Source organism: Chelmon rostratus, chromosome 21, assembly GCF_017976325.1.
Source record: "Chelmon rostratus isolate fCheRos1 chromosome 21, fCheRos1.pri, whole genome shotgun sequence".
NCBI lineage: Eukaryota > Metazoa > Chordata > Actinopteri > Chaetodontiformes > Chaetodontidae > Chelmon > Chelmon rostratus.
This window is the reverse complement of record NC_055678.1, coordinates 14,888,571-14,914,139: the sequence shown is the minus strand read 5'-3', so window position 1 is coordinate 14,914,139 and position 25,569 is coordinate 14,888,571. Positions and strand designations below refer to the sequence as shown.

The 25,569-nt window shown below is 42.5% G+C and overlaps 1 protein-coding gene across 2 annotated transcripts in view; it reads left to right on the top strand.

The window, feature by feature from the left end:
* Positions 1-337: 337 nt before the first annotated feature.
* Positions 338-25,569, top strand: part of baiap2l1a (BAR/IMD domain containing adaptor protein 2 like 1a) — a 29,109-nt gene continuing 3,877 nt past the window's right edge. Inside the window, exons 1-12 of one of the 2 annotated variants that reach the window (XM_041963027.1) lie at positions 338-626; positions 2,054-2,129; positions 2,275-2,361; positions 13,539-13,600; positions 15,613-15,684; positions 15,852-15,986; positions 18,808-18,960; positions 19,051-19,194; positions 19,775-19,889; positions 20,365-20,578; positions 23,269-23,328; positions 23,423-23,570. In XM_041963027.1, coding sequence (XP_041818961.1) covers positions 576-626; positions 2,054-2,129; positions 2,275-2,361; positions 13,539-13,600; positions 15,613-15,684; positions 15,852-15,986; positions 18,808-18,960; positions 19,051-19,194; positions 19,775-19,889; positions 20,365-20,578; positions 23,269-23,328; positions 23,423-23,570 — 1,317 coding nt within the window. In that variant the 5' untranslated portion in view covers positions 338-575. Of the gene's footprint in view, positions 627-2,053; positions 2,130-2,274; positions 2,362-13,538; positions 13,601-15,612; positions 15,685-15,851; positions 15,987-18,807; positions 18,961-19,050; positions 19,195-19,774; positions 19,890-20,364; positions 20,579-23,268; positions 23,329-23,419; positions 23,571-25,569 lie in introns of both variants that reach the window. The other variant, XM_041963026.1, reaches the window with a different exon arrangement.

The following is a 25,569-nucleotide window of genomic DNA, read 5'->3' as shown; positions in this document are numbered from 1 at the left end:
TTACCTCAATAACGGATCTAACCATACATACACACATACTTCCTCCGCTGCATGGGCATATTAACGTACACACATTTGTATTACATCGCCCTCTGCAGGCCAATCAGAGCATTTTATATAAACGCCGGTGCCAAAATGCGTCATGCCCGCAAAAGTAGTTTTTAAGACGGATGAGCAGAGTCACACGATCCCGTAACTTTTTATTCCACCACACACACTTTGATTTGTTTTAGCCCCTCTCGTGACGTGTCGGCGCCCTCCCTCGCGCTCCTCCGCCCTCCCCGCGAGCCTCTAAACGCACGGGGAGGTGTGCCGGTGTCCCAGTCAGGCAGTCAGTGCGTGCGCAGACGGCCGCCGAGTCCCCCTTCGCACATGTCCGGAGAGAGGGCGCAGACCAGAACCAGGACCGGCTGTGGGATTTATCATCCGGCGTGAGCGAACACCTGGATTAGCAAACACCGCATTTTTTTCTCGCTGGTATTATTATTTTTTATTTTGTTTTTTCGATTTCGTTGTTGTTTTTTTTGCTTGTTTGCATTTTTCTGACTTCTGGGCTTGAGGAACAAGCTGCCGTCATGTCTCGGGCTCCAGAGGATGTGAGCAAGCTCACTGAAAGCACGTACAAGGTGAGTGATATCACATGTCGAGCAAGGAATCGGTAATTAATGGGTATCATCCCTGGTTTGTGATGAAGGCACGAGGGGACAATCAGCCTTTCATAATTAGTTTATGATCCAGGTTTGTTACATTTTAACCCTGACCATAAACCATTATAAAACGGTGAGAGCACGTTTTAAGCCATAACATTACGCCTTGTGTGTATGTGAGAGAGACCCATTCTTTCGGTTCACACACATCTACTGAAAGTTTCTGTCGGTGATCACATGGCAAATCAAGTATTTCGTGTAGTCCAAGGCAGCTTGTAAGTACAACGGCAACAACAGCCAATTAAGGGACACACCTTATTAAAAAGCAAACCACAGAGCAATCAACGCCCTCTGTCTGCCAGGTGATGAGAGAAAAGGAAAGTTTATCTCATCAATCAAAGCTCGTCAGCGGATTTGACGTGATCTGATCAATAGCCATTTGATCATGGGATTAATGTTGTTTTGTCAGGCTGGGTTAATCTCGTCATGCCTGCACTGCTGCCCCTCACATGGGACAAGCAGGTGAGGGTGTGTGGGCCTGTGTTTACATCTGCCATGTCTTCAAAATCTAAAAAAGTTCAGAGTCGAGGTGAACAGGTTGTTTTGTGGTTTTGGGTTAAACATTTTATAGCAGAAGTAGGGCTAAATATTACATTTACAGGAGAATGGCCTCCCTGGTTTGGCAGCACAAACTGTGTGTGTCTTATGTGTGTGTGTGAGACAGAGAGAGAGAGAGTCATACCTGTAGTTTACAGTGTGTCACAGTTTCAGCTGGGAGGGAGAGAGAGAGAGCGAGCGAGAGAGAAAGAAAACAAGGAACCTGTTTCCCTTTTTTTTCTCTTCTCTGCTGTGTTCTTTTCTTCATGTAAAGTAATACCTGCCCCTTCATTGTTCTGTGGAGGGTGTGCCAGGGGAATAGAGACAGGGAGGTGAACAGCACTTGATTGTTGAGCCATTTCTAGAGAGAGAGAGAGAGAGAGAGAGAGAGAGAGAAGGGGGGCTTGGGGTGGGAGGGGAGAGTGACGAGGGTCATGCTGCAAATAGCTGCAACTTTTGTGTGGGACTTTGCTCTCTGGAGGGAGTCGAGAAGCATACGTGAGGGGTCAAGTTAAAGATTGAAAGTTTTATTGTTCTCACATGGAGGTATTTATAGTGCAAAAGCACGAACACTTGCACTTGTTTTCATGTATTTCCTCTTCTCCACCCACTCCCATAAAAATAGCTTCGCGAGTTTTATCATTCTAGACAATCCTTTTTTTTTTTTAAAGAAAATGCAACTTGAGGTGTTTGCGAGTAAGCGAAAGGCAAAGCGACTCACAGAAATGCGTGAAACTGTGTAGTTTGTTTGGGAAAGGAGGAGCTGCTGCCTTTCTCCGTAACCTTTGATCCTTGCTTTTTTGTCCCAGATCGTGATGGATCAGTTCAACCCAGGCCTGAGGAACCTGGTCAATCTGGGGAAGAGCTATGAGAAATCAGTCACAGGTACACACAGCCTTCACCCTCACACAGGACATGACAACTGATGAGCTATAAGATGTCGAAGAGTCTCACCAGAACATAAAATGATCCAGTAATACGTCTTTTCTCAGCCAGTAACATGATGATATTTGTCTGGCTCCCCTTGCAGCGATGACTCTTGCAGGAAAGGCCTATTTTGATGCAGTCTCAAAGATTGGAGAGAATGCGGCTGTGTCTCCGGTCTCCAGAGAGCTTGGTGAGTTTCATGCAAGTCCAGGATACGTCCACCTAACCGCCAATCAAACCACAACGTGTCACTTCATACGGATTGAACAAACATGATGCAAAGAGTTAATTAGTGAGGTTTAGAGGCACTGTTAGGTTGACTTTGCTACCTTGAGGCAGAGTCAGGTTTCCCCTAGTTTCAGGTCGTTATGCTAAGCTAAGCTAGCTGACTGCTGCCTTGCATGCATCATGCAAGAGTGGTAATGATCTTCTCATCTAACTCTTACCCCAAAATCAAATAGCTGTGTTCTGTGTGCTTTCGTAGGCGTATTTGTCACGCTACATTTTAGCAGGATATCATTTGACATGGATTCATAAAAAATAAAACACGAAGTAAACAGGACTGAACTGGGTGACGTGTTTCCTGCTTGCCCTCCTCTTCCACTCACTCATAGACAGGCCACCACATGATGTTGTTTGGAGAGCAACATGTCTCAAGAATCTGGGAAAAGGGAAGAAAATCAGTTTAAAGCTAGTTTTATATGTGACATCGCTTCACAACAGTAAATATTTTGTTGTCATTGATCTTTAATACACTGCTACAGCAGTGCTGCTGGCATGCTGTATGTCACTCTCTCTGTATTTAAAAGTCCCAGAATATCCAACCGATTCTTTACAGTCACTAAGAAATGATAAAAAGGACTTTTCCCTTGCATCACCACCCTTGTTTCACCCAAACATCCTGTTGAATAATGGAAGCTGGGCACCATCATAATGCTGTTTCAGTGTGACTTCATCGCGGTGACATATTTTGCCTCCATGCAACCATGATCCCAAATGCAAGTCAATTATGCAAACATGTGGAATTAACATTGATCGATCCCTCGTGGCAGCAGAAATTCATTACTGTCTGCTGCCTGTCTCTCGCTCTGTAGACTGTTTTTCATCCATGCTGTGACTCATCCCCAATTATTCTATTAGTGCGAAGACTTGGAGCTGACCCACTTTGTCCAGGGGTCTTAATTCTGCGCAATAACAATTCATCAAGTTGTTTTTCTGTGGTTCTGCTGCGTCACTCCTGCAGGGTTTATAAATTGGTCTCCTGTAAGCTCAGGTTGATGTGACAGGCAGGGATCAGAGTGGGGCAGCATGCTCTGTCGTGTCGCCCTTGGTCTTTTAAAAGAAAACTGCGACCGCAATGAAAGGACTTCCATTTCTGTCATCATATGTCTGACTGGGATTTTCACAGAGCTGTCATGCTGTGAAAAAGACACGTTTAGGTGTGTCTGTCGCGTTCAGTGAAAATGAATAAGGAAGTTAGCAAGGCGTTGGGACACCAAGGCAGTAACGCTGAACGTCAGAGCAGCGTCAGTGTCTCAAAAAGGAAACCGTGAAGAAAACATTTCATCATGCTCAATGGACAAAAAAATCCAGACTCCCAGCTATCACATTTCATCTGTTAGTCCTATTTTCCATTATGAGACCTGACAGTGCAGGTAAAATGCAAGAAATAATTAGCACCACAAACACAGAAATCTCCTCTCGGCAAGAGGAAATCTGTATTTTGGCATTAAGATGTTATCATTGTTTATCTGTCTGGCAGAGTGCAGCGAAACATTTCCATTCAATTCAACATAATCTCCAGACTCTGCTGTTTCGCAATGTTGATCGAGCCTGTCAGGCCGCACCTGTCAGTTAACAATGCCAACTCTTCATTAAATAATACGTACACGTTGCACGGTCGGTCGGTGACATTTTCACTGCATACCGAAAACAGCGAGGCGGAAAGTTCGCAGCTTTAACATCAATGGATGCATTTCCAAAGTGAAGCCTTTCTGGTTTCAGACAATAACAAATTCATAATATTAGATTTAACATGCTCAAATCTTTCTTCATGGCAAAAAGAATCACAAAGTCAAAAAATGTGCCTCTCCTGCATATTTCACTGAAAGCACGTAACATGATAGAAAAGACGAAGTTGGTAGACAACTTGGTAGAAAAGTGACTATTTAAGGGACTGACATTATGTTGCCCTGTCACTTTCTTTGCCCACAATCATTAGCATGCATCCCACTACAAAAAAGACTTCTCGTAAAAGAGCACACAGAGTCTTTCTTGACTTCCCTGGAATGGACGACAGCGAGTCAGTGTGAATTCTCTCACACATCGCAGCAAGCATAGTAGCAAACACACTGAACAAACAGACAGACAGAGGAGACTGTCTTCCCACCACTGATCCTCCTCATCCCCTGTTCCTCCATCTGCCTCGCCAAAACCCACCGCCAGTCTTTGCCGTCTGCGTGTGGAGGCACGGCTCAGACTGTACAGACAGAGGGGAGCGTTTACCTCATTTTTAAAAAAAATTGGTACAATGTAACTAAGCAAAAGACATAAGACGGAGTTAAACAATGGTGACTGTGTCAGCGCCTACGGATGTTAAGACAGTACAGCTGTCTTCTGCAGGAATTACAGTTGCTGCATGCTTAAATGACTGTTTAATAATTCAACCCACCTCTGATAGTAGGACGCTTGATTTGGGCATACGAGTCAAAGCATTATTTCCTTTAAACTACGCCACTGTCAAGAATGCACTACCGTGTTTTCATGACTGGCTCTCGAGCTGCAGATGCCTGTAAGGAGTGTTTTTCTCTTTAGTGATAGGTTTTTTTTTCCAGCCTCTGTGAATGCTGCGGTGTAAAGAGCACTTGCGTCACAGTGGTTAGCAGGTATTTGCAGAAAGTTACGGGCAGACACCTGCCAAAAAGCAGGTATTACCTTTTACTTCATACCATGCTGCTCCTTTTTTCCAAGACTACAGTTTGTCCACATTTTCGCTTTCAGGTTGGTGTTATAATGGAGGTGAAGTGTAGTTAGAATAATTAAACTCTCATATATAACAGCATACTTTATAGAAAAAAATTGTCTCTTTATCAGCTAGTTAATTGTTGAATTTTCTGATAAAAGCCAGCCTCTCATAGGCCTGTAATTTCATCATTGAACTTGAGGGTTAAGGTTGATTTTATTTGTAATAGACAGTATAATAATAAGTCAAATAAATACAAAGTTTATTTCACAAAATAATTATCGATGTCATTAATATTGCTGGCTACAATCCTTGTAAGGTACGCTGTACTTCTTTTTTCCACCCGTTCAGCTGAGTCAGTGTTATAGTGATATCCAAGCACTCTGTAACACATGCTGTTTCTTGTCTTATTTGTTTTCTAATTCATCAAACTTTCTTACCTCAGTCAGTCGACCTTTTCCTCTCAGAAGCTCCCCCAGTCACAGCTTTCAGGCATTGTCACATCAGGATGAGTTTGATTAAGTCCCCTGGTTGGCCGGTGCTAGATTTGTGTCAGGCTGTCATCATGAATAGCCTGGATATCCAGCAGCTCATACCAGGCTTGAAATTGAACCCACCGCTGGTTATCATATTCACTTGATGTTGCCCAATAAGAATTCAGACTCTTATCAAAATACACTGGTGTCTAAAAGAATATCATTTTTTGAGGGGCATGAGGCCAAACTGAGGGGGCATGATGGCCCATGTAAATCTCCTGTGCTGGCCTCTTGATGACTCTTAGATGACATTTTCTCCTGTGTCCTACATCAAATAATCATCTCATCCCAGCTCCATCTGAATTTAATGGGCCACCAAATACTGCAATTACTCCAAATATTTCAGAATTTTATAAGCTTCAGAAATGTACCATAAAGATGTAATATGTAAGTTTCAAAAGAAAAAGAATACAAGTGAAAAGTTAAATTACCAGGCAATAAAACACACCTTCATAGAGTCAATACATTCAGTGTTTTGGCAGTTTTACCTGCTTTGGTATCACTAGTAGCTAATGGTGGCTAATGTTAGCTAACATGAGTAAGATACTGAATACACAATACAGTCATGGGTTTTACTGCTTTATTTGCTCTGATGTCAGTAACTAATGGTGGGTAATGTTAGCTAAAGTAAGAGAGATACACAATACATTCATGGGTTTTATGGTTTTACCTGCTTTGGTATCACCAGTAGCTAATGGCGGCAAGCTAACTTGAGTAAGATACTCAATACACAATACATTCATGGGTTTTGTCACTTTATTTGCTCTGATGTCAGTAGCTAATGGTGGCTAATGTCAGCTAACGTGAGTAAGATACTCAATACTCAATACATTCATTGGTTTTATCACTTTATTTGCTCTGGGGTCAGTAACTAATGGTGGCAAATGTTAGCTAGCATGAGAAAGATTCAGAATACATTCAGGGAATGAATTTTGGCAGTTTTACCTGCTTTGGTATCACCAGTAGCTAATGGTGGCTAATGTTAGCAAACATGAGCAAGACACTGAATACACAATACAGTCATAGGTTTTACTGCTTTATTTGCTCTGATGTCAGTAACTAATGGTGGCTAATGTCAGCTAACGTGAGTAAGATACTCAATACATTCAGCGGTTTTACGGCTCTACCTGCTTTGGTGTCAACAGCTAATGGTGGCTAACGTTAGCTATGTAAGAAAGATACATTCAGGGTTTTTTCTGCTTGGTCTGTTATCACCAGTAGCTAATTGGAGATGATGTTAGCTAAAGATGTTGCTGTGTAACTGAGTCACCTGGATGACTTTATCTCTCTTCTCTTCTCTTGCTATTTATCATTTAGCATCTAATTTCTTTTCACACACACACAAAAAAAAACAGAAAATAGAGAGTACTCAAATAGATAACATGTTTGTTCTCTGCTTGTCCTCCTCTTACACTCACTCTTAGACCATTAGTCACCTAATGGTGTTTGTAAAGCAACCGTTTTAAGGGAATTAGAGAAAAGGAAAGGAAATTTAAAGTGGCGTTAGTCTCTGATCATTGATCTATGATACACTGCTATGTGTGCAGCGAGTATGCCATACATCACTCTTTATATTTAAAAGTCATGGTTTTCAATGGGTGTATAATTAGAAACGTCCTGTGCATTAGCGCATGACTGGACTCCGCAGGGAGTTGCCATTCCACTCTGAGAAGCAGCAGGTAGCAAGGGACTAAAAATGTTACAGCAGAAAGAATAGCACGATCCACACCCCTTCCACCTTTTCTCTGCGCCGTTTGTCACGCCTCAGTCAAAATTGTTTTTCTGAAATACTGAAGCAAATTCAGCATGAGAAAAATGGTAATGTCAGCCCGAGCAATTTTTTTTTCTCCCCTGAGAATTAAGGACGGACAGACCGCCGAGTGTTTCCTGCCGATGGCTTCTGTGACAGGTTTTGGCTTTTGAGCGGAGCCAGTTCTCCTGACGGGAGGTTGATGTCATGCTTAATGCGAGTTTGTGACATTTCAAACATTAGGCTGAGCTAATTCATGAGACTGTTTTACTCTCCAGACACACAACACACCATCGCCTGTATCATCAATACATGATGGCCAATTTATCTTTCATTACAGACATCATCACCTGAAGCATCAGGGAGCCATAAATGGGTTCCAAAAGTCAGTGAACTTCACCCTCCTTCATCTTCTCCCTGTGTTGTGTTTTGTGTCTGAGAGCACCTGAAGCAGAATCTGTCCCGCTTCAAAAAACTTGTAGGATTCAAAATTAGTTTTTAGAACTTCTAAAGCCGTCTTCTTTGCAAGAGTGGGTAGTTCTTTTCCTTTATTTTAGAGGGAATGATGAAGAACAGGCTCACCATTAATAATGCATCTCTCAATGAATAATGCTGTTTATATCTCGACCAATTACGAAAACGTCTCCTTGTTGAGACCTCGTTCTAGATATCCCGCTGTAGACAAGTTAGAGTAATGACATGCAACATGCCCCCAAAGTTTCATCCAAGGAAGAGTTCAGCATTTGGGGAAATGCGCTGTTTCGCTTTGACCATATGGCATAAATCTGTCTGGGCCGCTAAACTATCAGGGTCAGTCACAGGCACACAGATTGGTTTCCCAAATCAGGTGCAGGCTGTGGAAAACAAGCAAAATAGAAAAGGGTGGAGGTTGTATTATTAGAGAGTTCGCTCATTGTTGGTGAGTTATGACTCCTCTAGTCACACTCCAGAGCTCTCTAACGATCCCAGACCTCAAACATCCTTGTCCTGCATCCACCGTTAAACTAAAAGCTCTCCAGGAACACTGGGATGTTCCTCCACGGGACCTCTAAAGACACCAGACACTCACTTACTGCTCAATAAACCGTGCCCCGTCACACTTCAGTCCTTTCACAGAAATGCCCCGTGATTCTTTTGGACCCCACCTTTCCTTGCCCAGCATCTGAAGTCGTGTATGAGCTCTTTAAGATTTCAGTTAGTATTTAGAGGAAATCATTGTCTGTAAAACCTTTAGAAAAACCTGCTCTTTGTTTTTCTTCTCTCAAATAAGACGCATACACGCAGTTTTTAAGGTCATTTGAGGTTTGCCGTCAGTTTATTGCATTCTAAATCGAGATTTATTGCTGATGCTCAGGGCTGCAGTCAGTTTTATGCATTCTAGTAATAAATGATGCTATGTGGCTATGCGTGATGGCAGGGCATCGCTCTGCGTTAAGGAAGCTGTCACAGCTATTGATCTGCTGCAAACAAAGTAGACATGCTAAATGGCAGTAGACGCTCAAATCACGAAACAGAGATTGATATGAACCAAAAAAGGTCACTTTTGATCATCATTAGTGTGATAAACTGATCATCAGCCTTTAAAGGTGGCATATTTGATTGGTAATAATGTCTTCAGAAAGTGCTCTAAGCACATGCATAATCTGTACACAAGTTTTAATTTGTGGCCACGTTGGCTCACAGGACATCTGATGTGGTGCGCGTTTAAACACAGGATCCAGGAAGCCATTCCAAAAATTTACTGTAATCAATAGTAGCTTGAAATAGTAAACGGTCGGTGGTTGGTGGGTGATTTTTTTCTATACAGAGGAATAAGAAAATAGTACAGATCTGAAACGTATCAAACAAATAATCTAGTATAATAATAATAGTAATAATCCAGAATGATCTTTTAACTTTCAAACAATGTTAAACTCATATGGGCTTGTTTGTTCTTTGTTCTGGGAAGGTTTACAGAGAAAGCTGGGGAGTCACAGGCCTGAAGGGTGGAGTCATTTAATCTCGTGGGATCATATGATGATGACCGTTCAGGTCATTTTAAAACAAAAGCAGTGATAAAATACCAAATATTTTCTGGTTCCAGCTTTTCAAATATGAAGTTTTTCTGCTTTCTCTTGAGCTAGAAAAGACATTCGAAGATGTCCCCTTGAGCTCTGGGAAGTAATCTATTAATTGAAAAAATAATTGGAAGATTAATCTATGATAATTAGTAGGCTGCACCCCAACTGTCAGCTGAAGGGACTAAGCAGTGCAGCCTCGCCTTTATTGTGGATGTTTGAGTTTATGTAGTTGTTGACTAAGCAATCTCACTTCAAGGGCCATTGATGAGCCATTCCTGACCTTCCAGTCATATCACACGATCTTCATCAGCAGATAGTTGGGAGCTTTTTAAGGACTTCTCGTCCACGGTGGCTTCAAAGTTGAGTTCAAGTTCATTCTTGAACTTCAAAAGAGCGATTTACAAGACAGTCTCAGCTCCAGGTTCCTTTATCAGCTAATGTTCAGCTTTCAGTCATATTATGATCTGAGGACGTCATGTAAGTCAAGATTCTGGGAGACAGCGGAGGGCGCAGAGGTCCTTCCCCTGAAGATTTTTTTTTTTAAAGAATGGCGAGACTCTCCTCTGCATCTTAATGTCAAATTGAATGCTGTGTTTTGCTGACTGTAACCTGCGATAGTGCTGGTAAAAATCAGCTGACTGCCATAAGACTCACGTAGCTCTCCTTTAATATTAAATAGGATGCTATGCTATCATAAGTGACGGCTAGCTAGCGAACCAGAAGGATGAACAGCTGGGTTGAAGGATGGCTACTAACTTAAACTGGTACTAGCCAACTAACTTGTAAAGGAAACTCTGCCAATTAAGTGTGTTTAAGTAGTTACATTTCATTTTCACACGTTTGAAAAAGGGATTTATTCCAACCACTTCAGCAAAATACTGTTAAACTATAGCCAACATTTCCTCCAGCACTGATGAGGAACTGTGTGTGTGTGTGTGTGTGTGCAGAGGCTACCTGATTTCATCTTGCAACTTTTAGAATAAATCAATTCCATAGGGAAAAGAAACGTGTGTAATCTATGACATAATCTGTGCAGTGGCTGTTGGTTGTGGTTGCCTGTTGATACAAATTCTGCAAAGGTGTTCTACATCACAGGAGTTGCACGATGTGGTTGGTTTGGTTCAACAAGGTTAAAATCATAAAAACTGGAGCGGTGAAGTTTTTATGATGATATTCCTGTCAGATGACATTTGTTCACTGCACCATGGATGACAGAACAGTTACTAAGATCTGAATTCTTTTGGAGCAACCTTTGTCACAGTGAACTCCGAGTCCAGAGGGAGTTTAACCACAGATTTAGCATTGATCGCAGTGACATCATTATGCTAACAGGAAGGGAGTAGCTCCTCTATGGCAACCTCTAAACAGTGTCGCTCCCCACCTGCACTGGAATGCATATGATTGAGATACCATTCGACCCTGAGTCACATAGGAGGTGGCCTCGTTTCATGACGCGCATGGCAAGCCTGCGTGGACAAGCCCAGTGATGCCTATCAGTGACAAAACATTGCAGCAAGCAGATGGCCAACACCGCCAAGCTCAACTCAGGTGTTGCTTGCACAATAGAGGAAGGATTATCAGTTGAAGTGGTGAAATGAAAGGTGAGCTGGAGCAAAGGTGCTAACAGGTGAGCCGCCAGCGCTTGCCCGGCCATCGCCATCCCATTTTTTTCTTCCTTATTGAACACCAAACAGGCTTTGGTTGTGTTGGCACAAAGCTCATAAATGGTATCAGCTGTTGAGAATGTCAAAGGTGTTGCTCAGCAACCTATCAACAGGCTTGTAAAACAGGCATTAAATCCAGGTGTGGCAAAGAAACTAATGCAAATTAATTACCAACTTACCATTTACAACACTATTTTTTGTACCCTTTTCCAGCCTTCACCCTGACCTGTGGTGGACAACACAGTTGGGTTGTGAATGTTTCAACCTTCTGGCCTTCAGCCAGTGTAAAATCTCAGACTACCAGGCCATGTGCTTTAGATAGAAAAGTCAAAGTTTGTTTTATCTAATTGTGAGCTACAGCATATAATTCTCTGTACTCTATGATAAAGTTGAGTGGAGGATGAGGAAGTGAAGGAGAGAAGAAGCAGAGTGTTCATAATGGTGAATCATGAGATGAAGAGTGAATCATGGATGCTGTAGTTTTCCACAGGGATCTTGTGTCAGCCATATGCCTACGTACAATCCCAGGTGAACACCACTGAGGTGAGATTAGATTATCTCGGTACTTAAAATCCTCAGAAGAGAAAAAAAAATACCAGGAACAGACAGAGATACAAGATAAGATAAACTCATTCTTGTAATGAACTTCAACAGCAGTCCAGTTCAGCCCAGTAGAGGCCAGCTACAGCTTTTTCGATTTCGTTTTTTATTCACACTTTACCGAGACAGAATCCATTTTACTTTCGCTTTTACACCTCAGCTCTCGCACCGCATTTCCACGGAGAGAAAGCCTGCAAGCATCACTTCTTCACAACATTGTACTCTGTCCCGCTCAGCTCCAGCTCACCTTCTGCAGCTGTTCACGTGGCAGATTCATGGTTATTGCACAGTCTGTGTATGGACCAAATTGGGCTAACTTTCTGTAGTATTTCCCCTCCCTCAGACAGACTTTCGCACCTTGTTAACCCCAAAAGGTGAAACCTGCAGGTGTACAACAACCTCTTTGAACCCCCTCCCGGCCTTTCTCAGCCTCCCCCCTTCCAACCCAGTGTGCTCTGTTGTTGGGGCTGTACAAACAGCCCCTGAGCCCGGCGCCACCCCTCCCAGTCGAAGCACAAAGGCAGCATTTACCAGTACGTTCTGGTGACCTTCAGAGGGCAATGTTGTTGTAGCTGGACGCTGCCTGCAGGATCACAGAAGTGCAGCTCTGTATCAGCGGGTCATTACGTTTGTTTGCCCTGAGTGGAGGCGTGCAGGGAAGAATGCCAGGTTGTCGGGTTAAATGTGTATGAGTGTGGAGGTCGAGTGCGCTGACATGGGCAACTTTTTACAGCCTTCCACATTGAAAATCCCAAAGTGAACCCGACACCTGTGCTTTCTTAACTGTCTTCTGACAGCGTGGAAATTCTTCTCTTTTGCTGTTTTCCCTCGCAGCGACACCATCACATGCCCAGATATGATGTCCCACACTGTCCCCACCAGAACACCATGTCCTATAGTAAACCTTGAGTCTAGATTTCACCCCATTGTGATGAAGGTAGCACTATAAACTGCTTAGCTACGATTGTCCACTTGTGTTTACAGTATTGACTCACTCCCATTGTCTCGTGTCATATGCTGCTCTATCTACGCTGTAGCCTGCCGGTGAATGGAGACTGTTCTGCGTCTGACCGCACAATACCAGAACGTTTCATAGAGATTACTTATTGACAGCTGTTCAAATATTGAAAGGAGATAAGTCAGCTGTAAAATATGGGCTGCGAAGATGCATCCAAGGCTAGATAAAAAACAGGTTGCGTTTATACAGGAAATTTAGGAAGTGTTTATTGTTAAAAGTCCTTTTTCTCTCAGATGATCATACATTACATCTGCTCCTGAACCTGCATCTTGTTGCACACTGATCTTGCGTGTTTGGCATCTCGTTTCAAAATGCTCTCTGTTATCTACCTCCCTTAAAGTTGGACATTTTGAGAAATTTGCTCATTCGCTTTCTTGCCATCAATGCGGTGAGGCTATTGATACCCCCATCAGGTCTGTGTGGTATATATGAAGGTACCACCAGCAGCCAGTTAGCTTAGCTTAGCTTATCTTAGCACAAAGACTGGAAACATGGGGATAACAGCTAGCCTGGCTCTGTCCAAAGGCAGCAGAAGCACATACAAGGACCCCTAAAACTCACTAATTAACACAATATATCTTGTTGTTTTAATCCATTCAAGTGTAAAAACAACACATTGTGGTTTAACAGGGACCATATCTTGGCCAGGTGCAGTCACTTCCTGCAGTGCTCTTCTTTTCAGCAAGAAAGCAATTAGGTGTATTTAAGTAAGGAAAGAGTTTCTTTTTCTTTGTAATAATCTCTGAAATACTGAATATTGTTCTGATGTCTTTCTAGGTGTGGTTCTGATGGAGATTGCAGAGGCCCACAGGAAAGTCCAAAATGAACTGGAAGAGAATGTGAGTAGGAGTAAAGTGTATCTGGTGTTATACCATGGTCTGGGTTAATACTCGATTCTGAATGGCTGCAGGGTGTCCGTTAAAAAGTGTTATAGGACACCTATAAAAGAAGTTCCGGTCAAATAGCCTGATGTTCTAAATTATTGCGCTGGCTCAAACGCTAGTTGGTAACCGTGGCAACAGAAACTCAGAACATACGTTATTTCACAGTTTATTTATCACAACGGCAAGACAGTAGACAAAACATGAGTGATTTTATAGCTTCATTTAACCTATTTGGTGAATTTGATAATTTTGAAGACTTTCTGACAAGGCCGAGGGGCGTCTCAAGAGACAGCGCAGATGAACATCTGATTATCTCAAGGTCCGACTCAGGGATACGAGGATGGTGGAAGCTGGTGTCTTTCCCACTCTTTCTGTAACGCTTCAGTATCGCCTTAAAAACAGCATTACTGTCCTTGAACAAAGTGCCGCTAATGATGTTGATGAAGTGTTGATTAATGCTGGCGCTCAAACTCCTAAAACTGGCAACACTGTATTCTCCTCCTTCCTTAGTCGACTGGACAGGCGCATAAAACAGTCGCAAAATGTCATTGAGAGTAGTGGCAGTGTAGCTCTCAAAGTTAATGTCCATGTTTTTCTGAGCTAGGAAGTCTCTTCAACTGCTTTGAAACTGCCCTGATTAGGCCTAATATAAGAGTTGCTGCAGACTGAGCTGCAGGTTCTGTGGCCAGAGCTGGTTACCTTGGCAACGCATCACAACGAGAGATATTAAATAGTCTGCTCAGCCGCTTCTTGTGAAAACGGTAAAACGGTAAAACGGTAAAAAACAACATTAAGGTATTCATAATTGATTCAATATTATTTTTTTTCGTAAGTGACCATGGTATAAGCGGGATAATGCCCTTCGAGCTGTCCATTATCAGAAATGAATGGACTTTGCGGAAGCAAGCAAACGGTTCACGCCTCCGCGTCGTCCATTCATTTCTGATAATGGACACCTCGTCGGGCATTATCCCTTACATATTCTTTAATAAATCCCACAAAAAGACCAAAACCAGTTATGAGTTGATAAAACATGCCTCATCTGTGTGTATCTTGTTCCGCTGTGCCATATATCGCTGTTGTTGTCCATAAAAAAGCTCTTATAGTTGTTCCCTTCGTCTTCGTCCTGAATCAGAAGAATGAAAGAAGCACAATAAGAGGAGAAAAACTCGATCTGAAGGCTGAAAAGAGTCACAGAAGTAGAAATAGACATAGAAGTGGAATATGCAAAAAAGTCTTTTCTGTTTTGCAGTTATGTCATCAGAATAGTTTTGTGTGCTGACAGTCACCTGTTGAGCCTATAGGAGTGAAAAATTGTCATTCCCAGAAGCACCCTGTGGCCATTAACTCTCTCATCTTCACCTAATAGAGATTTTTCCATTTGTAACACTGTCCCGTCAGTACGTGTAACCTCTATAACCTTTTCAGCTCATTCTTCTCATTTTAGAGAGTTTGAAATAGTTGTAATGAAAGTTGAAAGAAAGTTTGACGAGAGCAGAGAAGCCACCGAGTCATTCCTGGCCCCGCTGCCTCCGGCTGAAATGCTTCAGATACCTGCTGGTCACGGGGACTAAATTGTAGCCAAGTGTCGCCGTTTCCAATACGGCAACGACTGAAACGCAACACTCAGTCTGATGTAAGGAAGGCTTGAGAAATAAGCTGAAGCTGAGTTCCCTTGCGTCTATCCTGGACTCACTGTAAATACCCAGCGAGAGAGGAAAGTTGTAAAACTTTAACCGTAACAGGCTGATAAGCCCTCCATGTCAGGTGGAATCTCATCCTCTCAGAAACAAATTATCACACATTCCACCAGGTCACTCCACTCTTATCGTAGCGCTGCCACTGAGCCACGTGCCTCAACTGTACATTGCAGCATAGAATGCTGTATATGCTGTATAGGGCAGCATTCATGCCGGGTGGTGTGCGTCGCAATCAATTTGAGGTGCGGGTTTTCTCTTTTTCCGCAGTTTAAGAGGTTCCACAGAGACGTTATCATTGAGCTGGAGAAGAAGACAGAGATGGATGTTAAGTACATGAATGTAAGTGTAATCATGTGTCCCTCTTTCCATCAGTACAAGCATCCACCGACCTCTGCCTGCTAATTATAACACAAACATATTTCACAGCGCAAATTTGTCCCAAACTGGTTCTCAGGATTCTTCTTTGTTTATTCTTGCCGCACTCCTCTCCTGTCAAACATCTGTAGGCCACCTTCAAGCGTTACCAGTCGGAGCACAAGCTGAAGCAGGACTCCCTGGAGCGCACGCAGACGGACCTGAAGAAGCTCAGGAGGAAAAGCCAGGGAAAGCACTCATCCAAGTACGAGATCAAAGAGAACGAGGTGAGCCCGAGCCGACCACAGCGCTTGCCTTCCCCGAATGTGCTGTGCTGCTGCATGCTTGTGCTCTGATGCCCGTGAATAGGATGTGACAAGTGTGCAATTTATGTGACAGTGTGGAGAGATGTGGCCAAGACAGTTGTCATGATAATCACATACCTGTGCAGCGGGGTAAGAGGGCGGTTTGGAGCACGCGGTTTTCATGGAACACTTTATAGGACTGAAATTCCAGGTTTTTGCCTTCTAGCTGTACTTGCCAGGCATGACATCACCGATGACAGGCACTGATGGCACTAAATACCTGAAAAAGCACTTTTTTAAGACAGGACAAGTGACTACGACCATCAGAGGTGTCACCACACCTCCAGCTGTTTGTAGACTCTGTGCTTTTACATGCAGCAGACTTATACCTCCACTCACTGCATTCAGCTCCAGACAGAACATTGTGTTTTTACTGAATGCGTACACGCCCAAATTCACCCAAATGAATGCATGAATGCTCACACGTATGTGAGCGCACACAGAGTTTCAGACCATGCTGAGAGCTAGGTTGCACTGGATGCAGCATGTAGGATTAATCTTTAGTTTGCCATTAAAAGCCAGAGGTAAACAGATCGACTTGAATTTCCAGCGTAACTCGATTTCTGTTGTCCAGGTGCATGCAGCGTGGAAGGTGCACTGAGCATGTGTTGTATGCCAGAATAGAGCTGGTAGGGCTGCGACAAAGAGGTGTGGTGTTAGACGTCGCTGTCCAGAGAGGATGTGATTGAAACTGTAGATAAGATCTCCATCCAGAGAGAGCTGGACTCAAGTTTTACAAGCAGATGAACAAATAGCAGCATGGACTCATGAAACCTAATCTCTAGCATCTAAAAAAACATAAAAATGGCAATCAGATCAAGGTTAGCCACTGCTGACGTTGCGCTCAGTGACCCAGTGTGTGTTGACTGAAGTGTGTTGCACGCTGTCAGATGTTTATGTCGTGCTGTCCGCTACCAACAAGCAGACAGCGATTTGCTTTGTAAATCAGCGCATGGAGCTGAAGGACTGGCAGAGCTTGAGTAATAACTCCTGTCTGGCTTTTGTTTTAATTTATCAACTGCTTTCACGGCCTCACTTTGATGATGGATGGTGTGCGAGTAAGCCTGGCTTGTTTCGACAGAACTTATGAAAGAGGGCTTTAATTGAAAAGAGATTGCAGGTTGAAAAGAGCTGTTTGTTTTTTCTCTGCTGCTACAATAGCATCTGTTTATCCTCGCATGTGAATTGGACCTTTTGAAAAACAATCACACAATAAGTCGTGTCGTCCGGGTGGAGCTCAATAGCCTGGTGCTCAGTCTGTCCTGAAACTGGGGCCCCTCCTAAATCGGAAGAGGCCTCTTCCTTATCTGATAGGAATGACACCGGTTGACTGCGGGGGAGATAAAGCTAACTGCTTTCTCATAATCGTGCGTAGCGCTGCAAATGATGAGCTCGACCCCGTCTGTCTGCTCTCGCCACCTCTAGAGATAGTCTGTGCGATCGTTTGGTGTGAAAATGGGAAACGGAGAACCTTGATTCAGTGTCTGACAGGCTATCGTAGAGAGAGACAGAGAAAATGAGACCAGACAGCAGAGGAGGGTCTTCGAGAGAGCCCTTAGAGACAGGCTGTCTTACTGTCACCATGACAACCTGGGGAAAATGGGAGAGACGGGGGAAGTAGCTGTAGAATAAAAGGATGCCAGGGTGGGTTGAGAAGTCATTTTAAACAGTTTGGTCTGTCAGGTTCAGTCGGCCATCTGCTCTGCGTGACAGGCAGAATCGCTCTCAGCCTCTCTTTGGGGAAGGCGTGTCTTTCAGCGCGCCGATTTGGTTTCCCGCTGCGCTGAGATCGATCCAGCAGCAGCAGGAGACCCAAATAAACTTGTCCCTAATTTCAGAAAGTTTCATTTTGAAGCTCATTAGTGCCCCAATTTGTGAATCCGAGCACGCAAACATCATTGTGGCTGCAGAGTTTTGGGCGAGAACTGATACTCTGTAGCTGTGCTGGCAACTGCAAGATGAACATGTAGTAAACAAAAACAACAAGAAGACAAGGGTGTGATTGCACACTCACCCTGGAAAAATCGGATCACGGATGTTTTGTAAACACTGACAAGAGCAATGTGTAATGAGTCTTATGAAAAGGTGCCATGGGCTTACTAAAGATTTACAGTAAATCTGTGAAAACAACAGTTGTGAACCAATTAGTGACAGCACACAGGTGTGGACAACAGACCTGACTTCAGGCAATAGATAGTTTGTAACTGTATCAGTGCAAATGTGATCAAAAGCAATATACAAAAATACCCAAGAGCAACCAAAGATGGAGGGAACATAATGAAAACATGAATAAAGACTAAAATAAATCACATGATCAGAAAGTGACATAAAAGAAAATAAATGAAAGAAGAGGAAAAAAGAAGAAAGAAGAAAAGAAATGTAGATGAAGGGAAAAGAACATCAGTACATTTTAATTTTAATTTAGATTTATTCATATTATTTTCCTATCATTTCTGTGTTTGTATGTGCATTCTTTTTCTTTTCTTTAAATAATTTTACATTGAAGCATTATTAGTATTATTAATATATTAAGATAAATAACAATGTTTTATTGTTATTATGTTTTTTAAATATTCATAGAATTTTTTTAGGCCCATTCTACCTGTTAAAGTGATGAGCAAGACATTTTGGGGAACTTTGTGGTCATTAGTGGAAAATCTTCTCCATACAAAATAATAAAATGCAATCTGTCAGTCATTTTATTTCTTGTCTGATCCCTGCTGTCCTCTGACCCTGTCCGCAGTATTTGGAGACCATCTCGTTGCGCCAGATGGACATGCAGAAGTTCATCGCTGACGGCTGCAGAGAGGCCTTACTGGAAGAAAAGAGGCGCTTCTGTTTCCTGGCGGACAAACACTGCATGTTCTCCTACCAAATTAGCAACTTCCATGAGAAAGTAAGCATGGGCGGAGAGCTAATCCCGCGTGGACCCCTCCATTTATGCGCTGCTTAACACCTGCTCTCTTTCTCCCTCTGGCGCCTCCAGGCCAAGGAGATGCTGGCCGTGAAGCTCCCCAGCTGGCAGGAAAAGTGCAGCGACATCACCAATGTGCCGGACACGGTGATGACCATGATAGAGGGGCTGTCCACCACTCCGGAACAATCACCGCTGGTCGAGCGATACAACAGGGTGGGTGTTAGCTGCTCGTGTCTGGATTCACGCTGATCTGTGTCCAGCCACAAACACATGAGGCACCAAAATGACACACATGTGCACTGTGAGATGAGGCTACACACAGAATAAAGTCAGCTTTAATCAGTCATCTTTTACTACGTGTTGCTTTTCATCACTATCTTTGATACAGATCGCTCTGTCAGATTAAAGCTATGGATAAAAGCGTTCCAAATAAGTAGAACAAATCATGTCGAAAAGACTGCCCCTCCAGTATTTTATCTTGTCTTGTTGCTTGTAGTTTATCTCCCCAAGGTGCTGCTATCTGATGGAGGCTCTTGTGTGTAAAGTGACAGTGGTTATCATTATCTGGCTAGCAGCCATGGGAAATTCTGCTTGTTGTGTTTTTAAAGTCCACTGAATGCTTTCAATTTATTGCTTTGAAGGAGGAAGACAATAAGCCTCAATTACAGTAATGACTGCTGCCATGATGAGGACCCAACCCTGCTTATTCAAACAGAATGCTCGTCATAATATCATTTATTGCCGAGTCATATGTGTGTGCATCTGCTAGTCATATTCTGCTTCATCTCCTCAGAACAACGTGGCGCCTCCTCCTGCACCGCCACTGAAGGCACAGATCAGTCCGCTAGCCAACATGTTCAACCCGGAGCTCAGATCTCCGCTCTCCTCCTCCTCAGACCACAACTCAGGTATGGATGGTTCCTCTGGAAAACAAACTTAAATATACGCACAAATGATGTCGACAGGATGCATCACCCAGTAAGCATCGATATCTTTGCTCTGATTGGCTGAAATCCGGAACACTGATCACAGAATACCTCAAAGGTGTCGTTGGCTTCCTCCTGTGAAAACACTCATATCTGTATGGTAATTATGAGGCCAGCTGCCTGTTAGCTTAGCTTAGCACAAAGATTGGAAACGGGTGGAAGCAGCTAGTCTGGCTCTGTCAAAAGGTAGCAAAATCTCATAAATAACTCCACCTGCCTCACCTTCATATTAACCTTAAAGACTGTGACTGTGACATCGCTCTTCTCTTTGCAAGAAAGTGAATAAGCACGTTTTCTAAAACACCAAACTATTGCTTTGAATAAATTCCCTTTGATATTAAGTTGTGATGAATAACCGATATTGTCACATCTTTTTGTTATCCTCCGCTGCCCCCAGATCAGGGCAGTCTTGGAGAGTTCAGTCTGTCCCGGTCGACATCCCAGTCATCTGGTCTCAACATGGGCAAGAAGCCCCGGGTCAGGACCATCTTTCCCCACACGGCGGGCAACAACCACACACTCCTCAGCTTCGACGAAGGCGACATCATCACCCTGCTCATCCAGGAGGAGAAGGACGGCTGGCTGTACGGAGAGCTGGAGAAGACACAGCAGTAAGTTATGTTTTTTTTCACGTCTGGGGATGTGTTGATGGCTAAATGACACCTCAGCTCATGTTTATTTAAATTTTTTTTTTCTTTCTTTCTGGAAATATGAACGTTTTTGTTTGTTTTGGTTGTTCTTTGCCTCATGATGAGTCATAGTTTACCCATCTTTTTATTCTTCTCAGCGTCTCTGGTTTTGAGAATAAATGTGGTGACTATACTTTTTTTTTATTGTCAACAAATCCCGTGAGAAGACCAAAACCCGCCACGGAGCGATCCCACTCACAAGTGCGGTCTGTGTGAGTCTGATACTGTTTATTCCTCTGTGCCACAGAGCTCAACTGTCTTCCAAAACCCATTAAAATCACATCAGTGAGCCGCACTGTTGCACTGGGCGACATGTTTCTACATCACCAAGAACACACACACACTGTAGTTTATTTTAAGTTGATCCCACATACATCTGCTGCTGTGAACACTATAAATACTTATTCTGCCAGTGACACAGTACCACACAAATGCATTATTTCCTCTTGTTTGAGTCTGGTTTGCTAAAGACTGCAGTGGCCAGCTGTTTTAGAAAATTGTCTAGCCTTTTGAAAAGATGAAACAACATATTTGTGACTTGTTTCCAGCGGGAGCCGGTGGGCTTGGTTTGAGAGCCCCAGACAGACTGGGGACGTCGGAAAGTACTGTGAGACCAACTAACACATTTTTGGTTTTGGTCTTTTCCATGAATTTGTTGACAATAACAAAAATATAAAGTTATGGTGGTGTTTGTCTTTGGGTCGGATATACAGGGTTTTAAGCAAAGTTTTAATGCAATCTGAATACAAAATTTCTCACACCCACACACAAGGGGGAAATGTGCTTTCATTCCAAGCAAATACGCAGCAACATTGACACACAGGCATTTTTCACATAGCTCAGGTTTACATTACTAGTTTCTGCTTTGTGTGTGTGAATATTTTGCTGCGCTAATACACCATGCCTTGAAATACAGAGCATGTCAGGTATGTTCAACATGACAGTCGTAAAGCTCTCTCTCCCTCTCACTCCCTCTCGGTCACTCTTGCCCTGCCAAGCAACATCACACACACATGCAAAAAATCCAGGTGCACCCACACACACACAAAGAAGAGACATCTGGTCTTTTATGTTTCACTCAACAATGAACGAATTTTTTTCTCCATGTCGCCTCTAGACGTCAGAGAGGGAAAAATGTTCCCAGTAAATCAAGTTTCTCCTGGTTTAATACCCTCCTGCACAATCACACGTCGCTCCTGTTCACTGTGTGCGTCTTGTTTGCTAAAATGATCATGTTGGAAAATGTTTATGTACAACAAGCCATGTTTGAGTATGCACTGCAGCCACAAAACAGCACGAAGTAGCCTCTGAGTTGCCTGTGTAATCACAGTCATCTTCAGCTCCTCGCTCCATCAATTAGGAGTCATAATGCAGGCAAGAGGATTACGGAGTGCTTACAGAGCTTGTGTCGAATATTTTTCATTCCCACTTTGGAACAAATTAACCAAAGCCTTATCTGCTCCCTGTGTGTGCGTGTGTGCACGTGTGTGTGTGTGTGTGTCATTAAGTGGTCTTTTGAATTGAAGTGGGTTTAATGCAGTCAGCGGCAATTTGTCAAGAGGAGGACATGTTGGGATAAATCACGTTTCGTTCTGTTTCTTAGCAACAAATCCAGCGCATTGGTCTGATAAGCCATCTTTTTCTCTAGACGTGACTTGGAGACACCTTCTGAGTCTTAGTGAACAAATTCTGTCTGATATGTGCATCTGATTCATACGTGTCGGCACACAAACCCTCAAAACCCGATCTCCTTGCATTCTCTTCTATGTAGACGTCAGTGTCAGTTTTCCTGCTCTGACTATTTATTTAACTAATTACTGAATGAAGCCATTTAACAGAACATATTAAATCATTTTAGCAGAACTGATGTTTACACAAACTATATTATCATGCAACTCAAGCTGAAAAAATAGTAATGTACATCATCTGATCCTCGCAGAGAGATTTATTATTATTTGCCATAGCTTATTATAAAACATGCATTGTACTGTAAATTGCTGAGGACAGAGATCAGCAACCTGCACAGACCTATCTTTTACTAACCGTCTTGATGAATATAGCCTATTTCCTCGAAGGTTGTGCCAGATTCTGTTGGTTTCAATGACCATGATACTTCATTTGACTTTATACTGGTTCATCTCCTCTTTGTATGTCAAACATTTGGTTGAGATATTGTCTTAAAGGAATAGCTTGACATTTTAATAAATATGCTTGCTTTTTTGCTGAGAATTAGATGAGAAGACCAATACCACTTTAATGTCTACCCCTATCAGCTACTTAGTTTAATTTAGCTTAGTTAGCCCGAAGACCAGAAACAAGGAGTGAGAGCGGCATCAAGCTTGTCATCTAACTTTGGGCAAGTAAACAAACTTCCCAAAATGTCAAACTGCTCCTTAAAAGAGTGGCCATTATTTATATAATGATAGCCCCATTATGTAATGAAATCATTTGTAGCCAGTACTGTATGTATGTTCCATGCACCCCTGAAAGATAGCAACTAATGGTAATAATAATCAAATAATAAATAACCAATAAAAAATGCATGCGACTGTTTCTAGCTAATTGTTTTGTAATGTTTTTTTATATTGTGGTGTGTTTGTCTCTCTTATAAGGCGAGGCTGGTTTCCGTCATCTTACTGCAGACCTTATACTGAGCCACTGTTATCAAATAGGTAAGAAAATATTACAGTATTCTGGGAAGAGAATGGGTGATTTGTCTTACAGCTGATGTATGGTAGCTCAACCTTTATGTCGATGTCATAGCAGCAATCTGAGCACTCCAGTGCGTAGGCTGAGTGTCGCCAGTCTGCCGGAGCAGGAGGAGGACGAGCTGGTGTTGCTGCCACCACCGGACTACAGCGACGATGCCCCCCCTAACCCCGTGGTCCCCTCAACACCCTCGCCACAGAACACGGTCAGTGCCGGCACCTGACTGAACATGCACTACCCACATGTTGTTGTATTTATTAAATCAGTGCATTTAAAAAAATAACCATAATACAAGCCTAAATACTTATTTAGTATAATAAATAATGTATACTAGTATTTAGTATAATACTTATTTATTATAACCCCACCTGGAAATAATGTGCCATCTCCATTCTCAGTGGCACTGTAGAGAACTAAAATCACTTTATCCACCTGCTGAAAAAGAGCTGAAGTGAAATGAAGGCGAAAGTCTGTTTAACAGCATAACCTGTCATGTTTTGCCTCTTTGAATTCTTTGGTTTGATGGTTTGGCTTGATGTAAAGCATCATTGAGTGGTGGAAATGGTATCAGTGTGCTGTGTACAGTTCAATCATGTAATGTTGCAGGAATTCTAGGTTTTGAATTTCTTTGTTAAACAACAAAAAAGGCTTTACTGTCGGGGGTTTGGCCATGTAACATACTGACATACTGTCATTTTAAACAAACACTATTTAAATCTTTTTTTATTGTCCTGCAAGAATAGATAAGATGCTATACTGTGGGTGGTGTGGCTAAAAGAAGCTGAGCTATGTGATTAGCTCTTTGGAATAAGGGTGCTAGTTTATTTAATAATGTGGAAGTACCGTACTGTAAAGTGCAAACAAACATGCTGGATGTTGTTTTGAAAACAGAATGGTCTTCCATTGCGAGGAATGGGAATGGGGAATGATAGCGTACTATCTGCCGTTATGTGTCGGTCATCATGAGGTCTCAGCAGAGGTGCAGGAACAATGTATTCCAAAATTGAATTTAGCTAACAATGGGTTAGGGTTAGCTATTGTTATGCTAACTGAATGCTAACAAAACGTTGGTTAATCATGCATAATTAATCAACTGGTATCTAGCTAAATGGAACGTTAGCCTACTTTTGTGTCGACTGTATATTGCGACATTTGAACATGTTTTTAATTTTATTCCGTGTGTAGTACGTTTTGTGTTAGTTAGTACAGCCAGTGGATATCATCCTTACTCTTGTAAATAACAATTCTGCCCAGATCCTAAGTAGCTATCATTCTGTGTTGGAATACGATTCAACAGGTTACCAGATTATTGCTCCAAATGAGTGCTAATGTTGCTTCTTATCTCCTGCATATGTACAGTAAATAGGCAACTTTTTGCTAGCTTGTTCACCATATTGGTTTTAACGGTGAAAATTACGTCATTGTTGTGTTCACAACTTATGTAACAGTGATAAAACTTTAAACTGCTGCTAGCTAATACAAGTGTATGCTAATGCTGTGAAAATAAAAAACAACAGAGATACACTGGATCATGAAAGATTTTGAAGGTAGCTCTTCGTCTCTGCATCAGAAATTAGTTTGTGGCCAGTACTGACCAGACCCAATCCAACTAGGTCAACAACACACCCATTTCTTTTAACAGCTATTGTTGATTTGCCTTTAGGCTAGCCACTTATGCTCTATTTGCATAGCTAACAGTAGAGAACTGTGGTTGCGCCAAACAGCTGCCATGTTTGAATGTCTATGAAGTGAGCCTTCACATGTTTTAGTAAATGTCTTATGTTTCTTTATGGCATATCTTTATTGCCCTAAGTCATCGCAAACCCCATGTCCAAACCACAAAATGCCATTACACTTGTCAAATTTCCAGGCATATCAAAATCTCCTTGTTGCATAGTCATTGCCTCCACGCCCTTGAGACGAGAAACACACCTCAGTTTCTCTAACCAGTTTGAGGAAATGTGACTGTGTTTATCCAGACAGGTATTTCCCAGAAGGGTGTATGAGCCATAAGGATTTTATGATAACAGGAGCCTTTTTTTAAATTTTGCCACTCATACACAGTTAAGTACTGTATCAAGAGGAAAAAAAACAGAGAGAGTTGTAGGTTTCAGTTTTTCTCAAATACATCTGAAAAATGCTCCCAGGCAGGTTTTGCCAGGTTTTCTTCACGAATGGAGAGATTGGAGGAGAAGGAGAGAGTT